This window comes from Lathyrus oleraceus, chromosome 3 (assembly GCF_024323335.1).
Source record: "Lathyrus oleraceus cultivar Zhongwan6 chromosome 3, CAAS_Psat_ZW6_1.0, whole genome shotgun sequence".
Classification (NCBI taxonomy): domain Eukaryota; kingdom Viridiplantae; phylum Streptophyta; class Magnoliopsida; order Fabales; family Fabaceae; genus Lathyrus; species Lathyrus oleraceus.
Window position 1 is genome coordinate 27,206,988 of NC_066581.1, and position 14,569 is coordinate 27,221,556.

Consider the following 14,569-nt stretch of genomic DNA (forward strand, 5'->3'; position numbering starts at 1 on the left):
ACTTCGAGTTGAACTAGATAGAGGTTGGTGCGATTGTGAAAGTTCCAAGCCTTCCGCATACCATGGTCACATGTCACAGAGACATGTTCAAAGGCTCGACAAGACGCTTCCAACTTACTATCCGCCGTTTATAAAGTCATAAAATTATGTAATATCTACAACAATAGCATTCTGGTGGTAGAAAATGAGGATTATTGGCCTGCATATCAAAGGGGAGATAGTCTGACACAATGAAAATATGCAAAGAAAGAAAAAGGGTTACCCTAACAGCACACATATTCAAACCAAAATGGATACGACGAACAAAATGGTGAGATTACGTAGTTCATGTCGTCAACCCGAACATAATCGTACAAATTGTCTCAATATTGTAGCAAGCTCCACAACATAATTCAATAATCCACTTTTAGTCTTGCTTTTTATATGTAATTCATTTTATGTAACCATTTTATTTTAGATTGAAAATAACGTTTATTTCATAAATATCACAATATTCGATTTCAACAACTAAACAACAATTTAAACAACAACTAAACAACAAGACAAATAAATACAATGACTAAACAACATATATATACAATTACAACCATCAGGACAATTTCCTCACAACTATGCATCATAATACGACAATCAATGTCAGTTTTAATTGACTCCCAAAACCGAATTTCTCCATTGTTGTTGTACACCATAACAAGCGTTTGAATTCTTCTGATATTTTCACCATCTGCAAAATCTCCATCTAACCAACAGATCAAGCTCTACTGAAGATGCTCGAAAGTCTCCGTGTTTCAGAGTCGGATCTTCATCAGAGGCTTTACTGCCATTGCCTGTGGCGGTTCCTCTCGTGGTCGAAATATTTTTGTTTGAAACATGGTTACTTTAGTATTTTTTCTAAAATGATAATTCTTTTGATTTTTTTTTAAATATGATGATTATAAAAAAAAAATCAAAATTGAGTTATCAAAATCACCTCAAAAAAGTTTAGCATACGGTGATTTTTAAGTATCTTCCGTTCTTTTTCAAATATACACTTTTTATAATAAAAAATCAAATAAAATATATGTGCATTAAAATATGTAAGAATAACCTAAACTTATATAGTAATGAAGATGTATTAAAAACTAACATGACAATATATATACAAATTAACATCTAGGATCATTTAATATAATTGTACTGTTAAAAAAAATACTTAAACATAACCATGTGTTTGTAGAGATGTTTGTGGTATTTAGAGTATTTAATGAGAAATTTTATATATGATTTTTTATAAAGAAAATTAGAGAATCCTCTCAACTCTAAGACTAAGGTATTTATGGATTCATGTGTTGGTTTGGTTGAGAGATTTCTTTCTACCACCCCCAATTAAAACCAATAGTCCCAATTTTTTAATATCTCCAAAATACCCTAGCTAATATTTACACTTCAAAATTTATATTTCTTCCATAATTTTCACTTTTTCAAACATACTAAAACAAAATTTTCAATAGTTATTTTAAAATATTCAATACGCAACTTTTCCATTTTTCAAAATTCACGGATTTATATCGAAAATCCGAGAAAATTCGGTAAAAATACTGGAAATTTCAAAAATTTTAGTATACAATACTGGAAATTCTCAAAATATCCAGGAACAAACAAAAATTTTCGGAAATTTTCAAAATTCCGATATATCAGAAATTTTGAGTATATTTGAAATTTCCGGTAATAGGACGAATTAGGCATTTGAAAGATGAAATTACGAAGTCATCCTAAGTAGTTTTGTATTCTTGTACGTAGAACAACTTTTTGTGGTAAATATGTATCTATTATATGTGATGACTTTTTAGTCGAACCATTTATGCATGCCGTTGTACCAAAAAAATGAAAATTCATGTTTTTGATAATTCTGAGATCATACCGGAAATTTGACATTATTTGCATTTTCCGATGTATCGGAAAATTTAAATTTTTGGAATTTTTAACTATTTATGCAAAAGTCATGGTTTCCGGTATATCTTCATTGGAATTTTTTTAAATTTCCGATATATGGCTTACGGAAATTTGAAATTTACCGTACCTGTCTTACGAGAGCAATAAAAATCTGTAAATTCACAAAAAATTTCGTATGCACACAAAAATTTTCACTTTTTCAAAGAGGATTTATTTATTGAGAAGGACTTAGTTTACTTGTGATTGGTTTGGAGCTAGTTGTAATACTTCTATTCATTCTAACTTCTTAGATTGACTTGACAATCCTTTATTGTATATTAGATTGTGGTTGTATGCTAATGTTTGAAAATCAATTCTACCTTTCTCTTTCTATTGAGTTGAGTATTACTTATACCACCCTCTCTCATCTAGGCTACTTGTCTTGCTTTCCTTAGAACCACCCTCTCTCATGCCAAGCCAAATTATTCCGGTACAATAATCAATAAAATAATTATAAATGACAATATGTAATAGTTAAAAAACATTGAAGGATTAATAATTAAAAATATATATAAATAGTCATAAAGAATCAATATATTTACAATCTTAATTATTAAAAATTAAAATTAAAATTGATATCCACATCTAAACTCGGTGTTCTAATTTATCACTCACACATAAAGGATTTTGTTTATCTAATATTTGACGACCAATCTTCTTTAAATCCACCTTGCATGCATGTTCTTCAGGATATCTATGCATTTTACAAAATACATTTCCACAACGACAATTAAATCCTAATAGTCCCACTTTTTTGTTGCAACTCTTGCACCTATTTTTCTCTGTCTTTATGTTTTGATTGTCGGTAAGAGAAGTAGCTGCCATAGCCTCACAGATACTATCAGTATTAGGGGTCATTGAAGAACAAGAAGATGTTGATTCAAAAACAAAGCTTTCATCATTTGACTTTTCAATGTTTTCTTTGAGATAATCATTGTAACACTTTGAGCAGAGATTGTTGTTTGAAGAAGAACCGTAGAAACCACAACCATTGACACAAAGCAATGGAACCATGTTTCACTTAAGAAAAATAGATGTTTGCAAATTCGGAGAAAGGGAGAGTTTTGTGGAGAAAAGATTCAAGCTTGAAAGTTTTGAATGATGGATTAGGTTGTGTTCATTTATAGGATATAATTGCTAGATGATTGTAACTAATAATACTATATTTTAGGAAACTATCTGCCAAAAAATTAGGAAAGAATTAAATAAGTGTAGATTTAATTTTTGAGAAAAATATGCAAGATCTAATATAGTCTCTCAAAAAAATAAAAATAATTTCTAGGTTTTGAAGAAAATAATCCGGACTTAGTCCCTAATTTATTTGCATTTTATTTGATTTATAAAAAATTTAATTAAATAAAATGAAGATAAAATAGTGATTATTTAATAGTTTTATAAAAGGAAATAAATACGGAAGGAAATAAATATTTTTTTTATTAAACGACATAAATGTCCTAAAAGAACTAGTTTTTTTAAAATAAAATATTAATTTTGGTATATCCTAATCTTATGTAAATTCTGGATAGGACTAGTTATATATTATTTTTGTTTTATTAAATTAATGATTATTTATGTTTTTAATTATTTGTTATATTAAACTCTTAAAATTAAATTTTTGATTTAGAAAATGTTAAAATCTCTTTTGAAATGATCTAAAATAACTTTATTTATAACTACCATTATTGTTACCACTTTGCAGAATATTTAGGTCTAAAACGAATTCTAAGAATTTGACATTTATAAAATTAATTTTTATATAAATAATTTAAATATACTTATTTTTTAGACTTTCTAAGATGTAAAATCATTTATTAAATTATCATAATCGATTTCTTATCAAATTTCTTTTTCAATGGATAGTAAAGTCAATCATTTAATCTTTGTTAAGGCATTGTTCATCTTAGATAGGATTTTATCAATTTTAATTTCAAAAAATACAACTAACCTTTTAATTGTTCTAGAGCAACTAACATTTTAGATTTGAGAAATAAATATGTGGATTTTGTAGAGAAGAAAGAGAGGAACTCATAGGAAGGTAGGGATGACAATGAGTAGGGGATACTATAGTATCCAAGCCCATACCCGCTAGCATATCAACGTTAGTACTCGTACCTAGGGATGTACATGAGTTGGATAAACTCACTAAATTCGGCCAAACTCATTCAAAATGATCCAAAAAAGAGGATTTGAATGGGTAATTCGGTTCATATGATCTTGGAAAATGAAAAATTGTTCAAAATAATTGGATTTCAGGTAAACACAGACCCAACCCATAAAATCCACTCAATCCATAAAGTTTACCATTAACTATTAACTTTTTTTGTTTTTTTTATGTCTCTTAATGAATTGATATATGAACTAATATTTATATTTTTATCATTGTAATTTTGTTGAAGATATTAATGTTGAAGTCAAAACTTCCTTTTTGAATTATGAAGGATATTTTAACATTGTTATTGTCTCTTTTTTGTATTTTGATGAATGATGACTTTGATGTATTCATACTTGATTGCTTCAATTTTAGGCTCTTAATTTATGAGCCATGCATTTTAATTATTTAGGATATTACACTTTGATTATTTTGATTTTAATACTAGTAAGTTTTTAGTAATTTACGTAATTTTAGTTCTAGGTATTATCAGAGGTGGATCCAGACATTATATATTGATGTGGCTAAATATGAAAAAAAGTATGAAGTAAATTATATTCAGAATAAGAAATAATATTGTTTAATAAAGTACATTTACAATGAAAATTGTCTACTATCCATTTCTTGAAAATGAACTAAAAATAACATCATTGTTAATTGTTCCAAGACCATCTTTTTCTATAAAAGTTACAAGACGATCATTTAACCATTGATCACTCATTTTGTTACATAGTTGACTCTTCACAAACTTCATAGCTGAAAAATTACGTTTCACACTTGTAGTTGCTACCGGTAAGACTAAAGTCAAATTCAGAAACTTATAAACCATATCGAATGTGTTGCACTTATTTGTTTCCACAAGTTTTGCACAAAGATCTAAAGTTCCTTTCAAATTTGCAAATTTTAGGTCACATAGAACATTTCTAACGTAATTTTGAAGTTGATTTCGCACCATAACTTCCGACACATTTACAAAATCATTTGGATAAAACTCAACCATCCTTAATAATGTTTTCACATCAAAAGTTGCAAATGACGATGAGGGACTCAAACATGAAACACATTGTAAAAGTTCAGTATTCTCTTCATCAAACCTAGCATTAAGCTCATGTAATTGCAAATCTAAAACACTAAACAAACAATCATGCCTATGATGATTCAAATTAGAAACACTAGAAGTTGTAGCATGTCGTCTAGGTTTCTTCCCTTGCACATATGGTGCCTCCATATCAGGCACATAAATATCATGCTTATTGCAAATTTTCATAATCTTAGATATAAGTTCTTCTCATCCATCATTCTTTATTTCTTGTAATTCTTGTTTGGTAGCATTGACAAGTGATAAAGCGTTCAAAATATCTTGATCACACTTTTGTAGCGTTACACTCAAATAATTTATAAATCCTAAAAATCTCAACCATCATATATAACATGAAGATAAAATCAAAAGAATGAAGCACATCTAACAAAAGCATAGTTTCACCATATACTCACTTTACATTTGATTTTCAACCACCCATTAATAAATGCAACCAAGCCAAGTGAAAAAATTGGAGAAATAAAATTAAAGATTGATAAATATGAGAGGAAGAGACAAGCATGAGAGATGGTGTGTGAGAGAGAAATGTGAGTTAATCATATTTTTTATAAATTATTCTAATAAACATGTATTTTTATATATAATATAAAAAAACTAATTATTCTAATAATAATCATTAGTGTATATATATAATATATAAAATATTTAAAAAAAAACTAGTGTGACTATACCCACACCCTGCCATCACCTGGATCCGTCCATGGGTACTACCGTAATACAAATTTGATTTTTGCAAATACTTTTATTATAAATTTTATATACTGTTTAGATATTTGATGTTAAAAGAATAACGTTAATACGGTTAAAGTATTTTTCAAGAAAAAAAATAATTGGAGCCTTTTTTTAAAAAGAATGTCAAATTATTTAGAATTATCTAATAAAACAAGGAAAAGAATTGGGCGACCCACTACCAAACCCAATGGTTTTATCCAAACCGACCCAATGATATTGTGGGTGGTTATTTTATTTCACCCAATTCAATATAGTCTATGTGGTATGAATTTTGACTTTGGCCAAACCCAACCCAAACTGACTCATTTACACCCCTACTTGTGTCCTCTAGGTATGTAAGTGCCCATACTCATACCTGTTACCCGCATTTATAATAAAAATAAATATATCAAATATAAAATATCATATCATTTTATCTTTTTAAGATCATTAAAAATTTTCAAAAAATTTACTATTGAATTAAGAAATAAACAAATACTTATATTAAATATGTAATGGTTTAACATTGACGTATTCTTAAAAATTGATAGACTTTTATTTTTATATGATAATATAAATTAAAATATATAAATAAATATATTTTACGGGTATGGGGAGGGGTGGGTACTAAGATGTCCATACCCGCATCCATACTCACTTATTTAAATAAATAATTATCCGAGTTTGTGCATGTACCCATTTTTGCGGATTTTTGTGGGTACCTACTGGAAACGGGTCAAATTTCCATCCCTATAAGAAGGGCGACGTAAGGGTAAGACAACCCAAGCTAGTGAAGGAGAATAGTGATCCAAAACGCAGCGGAAATTAAATTTTTTTCCTTTAGTGATTCTTACGAATGGACATGATCAGTGATAAAATTATTACCTCTTATGGCGATTGAAACCTTTGATGCAGATCTAAGGAGTGATCACGAACGTTGAATGGTGACAACGCCTCTCCTCCGTCCACACGAACGGATTCCTTCAATCTCAGTGCTAACTGCTACGAATGAAGGCTTTAAGAGAGAGAGAGAGAGAGAGAGAGAGAGAGAAACAAAATTTCATATATATCAAATGCTTATGTACAAGGGTTCTATTTATAGAACCACTTATGCGGGTTGTAATCTAAAAAGTCCACTTAAGTGTATGTGGCCTATATCTTATGATATACCAAAACCACTTAAGCACGTGGTATCTTGCCATATTTCGTATTCTACTTAAGTGCACCATACCTTAAATTGTTCTACAATTAACTTAAGTGCACTGTACCTTACGGTGTTCCTTATTTACTCTATCTCTCATCAATCCTTCCTTTTGTGTGTGACCATGTAGGTTCTCGCGACATTGGTAATTATATTAAATCACGTATTTAACATAATAAACAGTGAGCGGTATCTAGCAACACATCATTGCTACCAAAGACACGAAAATGTCATGTGATCTGATAAATCCTTTTGTGATAATACTAATGTGTACAATTACCCTTTTGCCCTTATGTCTATATTGAATATAAGGCATAGACTGTGTCATCTTTGTCCAGTTTAATATTGAGCCCTTAGACATTTCTCCTGTTACGCATGATGGACAAAATCCATCTAGGTCACTCATGTCCTTCAACATGCTTCATGGAGTACCCATCAATTGTCTTTATGTTCATCCAGTTACAGACAATGTTTGATCAGCAATAAGGCACTCGACTCTACATCTAGGATCCATAGTGGTTTTAGGTCAAAGAGTGGTATACACCACTATCACCATGAGAATAACTTATGACACTTTGCATAACATTCTATATAGTATTCTCATAGCAGGTCAATCCAGTATAAATATTACTCTTAATATTCATACCTATGTTTAAAACTTGATAACTCCTTATCCATGATCCAGGAGATGTGATCATCAGTCTATATACATAATAGTCTTAATGCTTTAATGTTATCCCATTTTACAACAAAGCTCGACTACAAATACTTTAAGAATATTTTCCTTATGTTTAATGGGATCTCATGATTAAGTCACACTTGATACATTAAACGGACTAGCTATTCTAGGGACTTTATTAAATAAACATAATAAAAAAAAGCCTTTTATTATTAATAAATAATTCGATACAAGTACCAAAAATATTGGACTCTAGGGCTTACACCAATAATCTCCCACTAGCACTAGAGCAAATCAGGCATACCCCTAATGCCCATAGATCTAGTATGGACATCATGCTTCTGCTGCGCAAGAGGCTTTGTTAGTGGGTCAAGAATATTGTCAAGTGTTGGTACTCTGCATATTTTCACATCTCCTCTATCTATTATCTCTCGAATGAGGTGATAACTCTGAAGTATGTGTTTAGATCGTTGGTGATATCTAGGCTCCTTAGCTTGTGCGATAGCACCATTGTTATCACAATAGAGATCAATGGGATCCACAATGCTAGGAACTATGCCAAGTTCACTAATGAACTTTTTGATCCAAACAACTTGTTGCACTTGAGGCAGCAATATACTCGGCCTCAATTGTAGAATCAGCAACTATATCTTGCTTTGAACTTTTCCAGCTCACAGCGCCACCGTTTAAGCAAAACACATAACCAGATTGCGATCTAAAGTCATCCTTATCTGTCTGGAAGTTAGCATCGGTGTATCCAATTACAACAAGCTCTTCCTGACCTTCATATACCAAGAATGAGTCCTTAGTCCTTCTCAAATACTTAAGGATATTCTTGACAGCTACCCAATGAGCATCACCAGGATCAGATTGGTACCTACTCGTTGCACTTAAAGCATACGAGACATCTGGTCGAGTATATAACATGGCATACATGATAGATCCTATTGCAGATGCATATCGAATCTTATTCATGCAATCCCTTTCTTCCTTAGTTGAAGGGGATTGTGTTTTTGATAGACACAAGTCATGTGCATAGGTATGAATCCTTTCTTGGAATCATGCATATTAAAGCGTCTCAGCACTTTGTCTATGTATGTACTCTGACTTAGGCCAAGTAGTTTTTGTGATCTATCTCTATAGATCCTAATTCCTAATAAATAGGCTGTTTCACCTAGGTCCTTCATAGAAAAGTATTTCCCCAACCAAGACTTTACTTGTTGTAGGGTAGGGACATTGTTTCCAATGAGTAATATGTCATCTACATATAATACCAAGAATACGATCATGCTCCCATTAACCTTCTTGTAGACACAAGGCTCATCTTAATTCTTGATGAATCCACATTGTTTTACTGTTTCATCAAAATGAAGATTCCAGCTTCTGGAAGCCTGCTTTAATCCATAGATTGATCTTTGTAACTTACATATCTTTTGGGCTTCTTCTGGTATGTCAAATCCTTCAGGTTCTGTCATGTACACATCCTCAAGAAGATTCCCATTAAGGAAAGCAGTTTTGACATCCATCTGCCATATTTCATAATCATGATATGCAGCGATAGCAAGTAAAATCCAAAAAGATTTAAGCATTGCAACTGGTGAAGAGGTTTCATCATAGTCAACCCCATGAATTTGTTTATATCCTTTTACAACCAATCTTTCCTTATAGGTATGTACCTTACCATCCATGTCCGTCTTCTTTTTGAAGAGCCACTTGCATCCTATAGGGTTAACTCCTACAGGAGACTCTACCAAGGTCCAAACCTGGTTTGTGTACATGGAATCCATTTCAGATTTCATGGCTTCTAACCACTTCTCAGACCCGGGACCAATTATGGCCTCTTGGTAGGTCACATTCTCATATTGATCCATGAGTAATACATCCCCTTGATCAGTTATGAGATATCCATATCTCTCAGGTAGGCGACGTATCCTGCTTGACCTACGCTGGTCTTGTTCTACTTGAGTAGGTTGCTCTTCCACAACTACTTGTGTTTCCTGCTCTATTTCCTCCATAGGTGTATCAATGCTTTGTGATTCTTGAATTTCTTCAAGCTCTACTTTCCTCCCACTGATTCCTTTGGAAATAAAATCCTTTTCTAGGAAAACTCTAGTTCGAGTGACAAACACTTTGCCTTCAGAAGGATTGTAGAAGTAATACCCTCTTGTTTCTTTAGGATACCCCACAAATAAGCATTTGTTAGATTTGGGCTCAAGCTTAGTTGAAATTTGTCATTTCACATAAACTTCTCAACCCCAAATCTTCATGTAAGACATATGTGGTTTCATACCACTCCATATCTTATATGGTGTCTTCTCAACCTTTTTGGATGGAACACAGTTAAGTGTGTAAGCTATTGTCAATAGTGCATGTCCCCAAAAGGAGTTTGGAAGATCGGCGTAAGTCGTCATGGATCGGACCATGTCTAACAAGGTTCAATTTCTTCTCTCAGATACATCGTTCCATTAGGGTGTTCTAGGAGGAGTAAGTTGGGATAGAATCCCACACTCTTTCAGATGGTCATCAAACTCTAGGCTTAAATACTCACCACCTCGATCTGATCGAAGAGTTTTAATATTCTTACCTATTTGGTTTTGTACTTCATTCTTGAATTCCTTGAAATTTTCAAAGGACTCTGATTTGTATTTCATTAAATACACATAACCATATCTACTGAAATCATCAATAAATGTGATGAAGTACTAAAAATCATTCAATGGTCCACATACATCAGTATGTATAAGGGCCAAAGATCATTAACTCTTTCACCTTTTCCTATGAATGGAGACTTTGTCATCTTTCCAATTAAACAAGATCTGCATGTCTTATATGATTCATAATCAAAAGAATCCAAGAGTCCATATTTGGGGAGTTTGGAAATGCGTTTCTCATTTATATGGCCTAATTGACAATGCCAAAGGTAAGTTGGATTTAACTCATTAGGTTTCATCCTTTTAGTATTATTGTTATAAATCGGTATTTCAAGATCAAGGACATATACTCCATTGTTCATTTGTGCAGTAGCATAGAATACATCATTCAAATAAATGGAGAAACAATTGTTCTTTATTATAAATGAAAAACCAAACTTGTCCAAGCAAGAAACAAAAAACAAAAATAATATTCCTGCTAATTGCAAGTACATAATAACAGTTCTCTAACTGAATTATTAAACCACTAGGTAAAGTCAATACATAAGTTCCTACGGATAAAACAGCAACCTTTGCTCCATTGCCCACTCGTAGGTCAACTTCACCTTTTGCCAAATCTCTACTCCTTTTTATCCCTTGCACATTGGTACAAATGTGAGAACCACATCCAGTATCTAATACCCATGACGCAGAAGTAGATAAATTAATTTCAATAACAAAAATACCTAAAGTTGAAGTCTCTACTCCATTCTTCTTATCTCCAAGGTACTTTGGGCAGTTTCTCTTCCAGTTTACGGTCTTACCGCAATGGAAGCAGGTGACTTCCTTTGCTATGCCTCCACTAGGCTTCAAAGCAGGAGCTATGGTTTGGGTTTGGCAACTTCCTTGCCTTTCCCCTTTATCACCCTGCTTGGTGGGTCTTTTGTTCTATCTCTTTCCATTTCCGATCATCATAATGGACTTCCCTTTTGACTTCAGATTCTGCTCAGCAGTTCTTAGCATGGATAGCAGTTCAGGAAGAGATTTGTCCATATCATTCATATTGAAATTACGGAAAAATTGTCTGAATCTATATGGGAATGATTGCAAGATCAAATCAGTCGCAAGTTCCTTTCCGAGGGGAAAACCCAACCTCCCAAGGTTCTCCATATACCCAATCATCTTGAGAACACGGGGACCCAATCATCTTGAGAACACGGTTATCGATCACACTATGCAGAGTTAGCGAGGTTGTAGGGGCAGCGCCCCGACGCAAAATTTACATGAACAATTCATTTGAAATCGACGTTGTTTTTCGCATCAACACTTGATACTTTAAAGCACAACTCTTGTGCAGTCATAACCTTAATCACATAACTCTTTGACAACACAATCCTTGTACCGTCATGAACCCTAATGCACTAGTTTCATACCGTCAAACACACCTCGATTGTTAATTCAGTATGATTGATCAACACGTCATTGCTTCACCATACTTTCGTCAGATTTCGAAGCAAATGACCATTGATCGCTCAAAGGAAAAAAACCATTAAGTGTTTGAATGAACGAAAGAGAAACAATATATCATATATACCGTATTTTGCATCAAAATTACTTATATCATATATATAACTTGATCGATCACAATTGTGTAACCTATGGGCGATCGATGTATAGCTGCTCCACCATACTAACATCGGATTCTGAAGCATAGTCAACATCAATCATCCAAATCGTACACACATGATGCCAAATTTAATTACTCGTTTATTCTTTGATTCATTTTTTCTTTTAATCGTATTAATACAAAAAATATAGAAAATAAACAACTATCAAATCCATGATTTCGTAAGTGGCTCTGATACCACTAAAGGATAATAACGAACCAAAACGCAGCGGAAATTAAAAATTTCTCCTTTGGTGATCTTTATGAATGGGCATGATCAGTGATAGAATCGTTACCTCTTGTGGCGATTGAAACCTTTGATGCAGATCTAAGGAGTGATCACGAACGTTGAATGATGACAATGCCTCTACTCAATCCACATGAACGGATTCCTTCAATCCCAGTGCTAGCTGCTACGAATGAAGGCTTTGAGTGAGAGTGAGAGAGAGAAACGAAATTTCATATATATCAAATCCTGATGCATTACTTGGCAGATTGATGTGTGGTTTGCGTCGCTTTCAAGTTTTAACTGAGGCCTGTAAGCACAATGGTCAGTTCAGGAATTTAACCGTTTTGAAATGACTTTGGTGGGTCTTAGTATGACGGTAACCGCACATATATAATCCTGTATGATATTACTAAACACTTCCAAACTCCTTTGCTTTGTCAATAAGACCAGCCCTTCCAAAGAAATGGACCATACAGGAATAATGCTCAATCCTTGGATTTATTTGCATAGACTTCTATCATTTTTCTGAATAGCAATTGTCCTTGTGCTACAAGACCAGAATGAATAGAAGCTATTAAAACTGCTACCATTGTTACATGATCTGGTTTAATATTACTATTGAACTGATGTACAATTTATTTTGCTTGTTTGGAAACCAAAACCTGCAGGTTTGAGGTCTGTTTAGATGTCGGCTATCAATGAGTGAAGGTCCTTCATCTAAAGAGATGCAAGTAACAACAACAAGCTAAATCATCCATGGCTTATGTTTTTTTTTGGAAATGGAAGGTTAGAAGGATCCTATCAAAGTAAGTAACATCGAGTGCTGCTTCAGAGATTCTTTCAAAATTTCGACTTCAATTTCAGCTTTACTCGCTCGTTCATCGAGGCCTTCAGCGTCGTCTTGTGCCTTATTAAGATCACTTTCCATTTTGGACAACTTCTCCAAACTCTTCTGGTACTGAACAAAGAGAGCATCCTTGTCATACTGCATTTTGGGCATGGTTTCCCTTAAGGTTTGAACTTCAGCATCAGATTCTTCTGAACTCCTTTCATTATTTTTTGATCGATGAACTGGACGGGAAAATCCTGGTCCTGGTGGTTGAGCCTCAGGGCCCAAAGAACTGCATGGTGAATCATCATTCAGGATGTAATGTGCTGAGTAGGGAAATGCATCTGGCATTGTTTTTTGTGCATGACGTAGCTCCCTCATTGCATGATCGTATCGCTTTGCTAATGCCCGGTATGCTCGGTAGAACTCCTCCACTAATTTCATGAGTTCCAGACATTTCTTATAGTACATTTCTGCCCTCCTTGCAAATGAATCTGCTTCCTCTTCAATGAGCTTGATCATTGATTTGACTTTGGTGTCTATATCTGTAAGATTTTCCTGAAGCCAATTTGAATTCTTTGGGCTGTTGTGGCTATCCCACCACCAAGAATATAAGCGTCTGCACTCCGATTGTGACAAGGTATCCATGGCTAAGATGGTTTTGATTTGGCAAAAACTTGATGATATTAGTGTTATTCTTAATTGAGACTCTTCAGTTCTGTTTTGCCATTTCTTGTACCAGAAAAAAGTATGAAGATTTGAGTCAACCAAACCCCACAATCATAAAATCTGACATTGGGATTATCATGATCACACACGGAAAATGCAACAAACAAAGTAGCTTTTTGCTACCCCATTTTCTCAATCTCCAAGACAAATTGTACTAATGGGAGAGGAGCTAATAAACCGAGGATATTGTTGGCTGTTATTATTCATAGTTGCTCGTCGAAGGAAATTAGACAAACGACTCTCTAGTGTTTCCAAGTTCATGTAGTCCTCCTTAGAGGAAACAACTTTTAACATTGCCTCCGCTAGACGTTTTTTCCAAGATCCTTAATCCTCCTTTTCTGAATATCATCAATTGGCTGATGATGATGCCGATGCAATAACACATCACAGATCTCGCATGTTTTCTTTGTAGTGCAGTCATTGTCCTGATGCATTTCCTCCACAATTTTGTGCCAGAGTACGTGGAATAGATTCAAAAAGCAATGGCAGCAACTGTGAGTTCATTGATGATTCTAGCAACATTGAACCCGACAATGACATCGGCATCCGTGGTGGCCTGTCTCTGTGCATCATTGAAATAAGCTGGGATGGTAACCTGATTTTCACAACATTAAGTGTTATATTATTACTGATCTGTTTTCATGTTCCCCAAAAATAAATTATTGTTCGATTCAAA

The 14,569-nt window shown here is 33.3% G+C and overlaps 1 protein-coding gene and 1 pseudogene across 1 annotated transcript; both read right to left on the reverse strand.

Moving 5' to 3' along the window:
* Nucleotides 1–2,556: 2,556 nt before the first annotated feature.
* Nucleotides 2,557–3,043, reverse strand: LOC127128883 (zinc finger A20 and AN1 domain-containing stress-associated protein 6-like). Its single transcript, XM_051058252.1, has one exon. It carries the CDS (start codon nt 2,983–2,985, stop codon nt 2,557–2,559), a length of 429 nt encoding a protein of 142 aa, XP_050914209.1. The 5' UTR covers nt 2,986–3,043.
* A 1,671-nt stretch (nt 3,044–4,714) lies between these two features.
* On the reverse strand, nt 4,715–13,812 carry LOC127129471 (protein NETWORKED 1A-like; annotated as a pseudogene).
* Nucleotides 13,813–14,569: the final 757 nt, after the last annotated feature.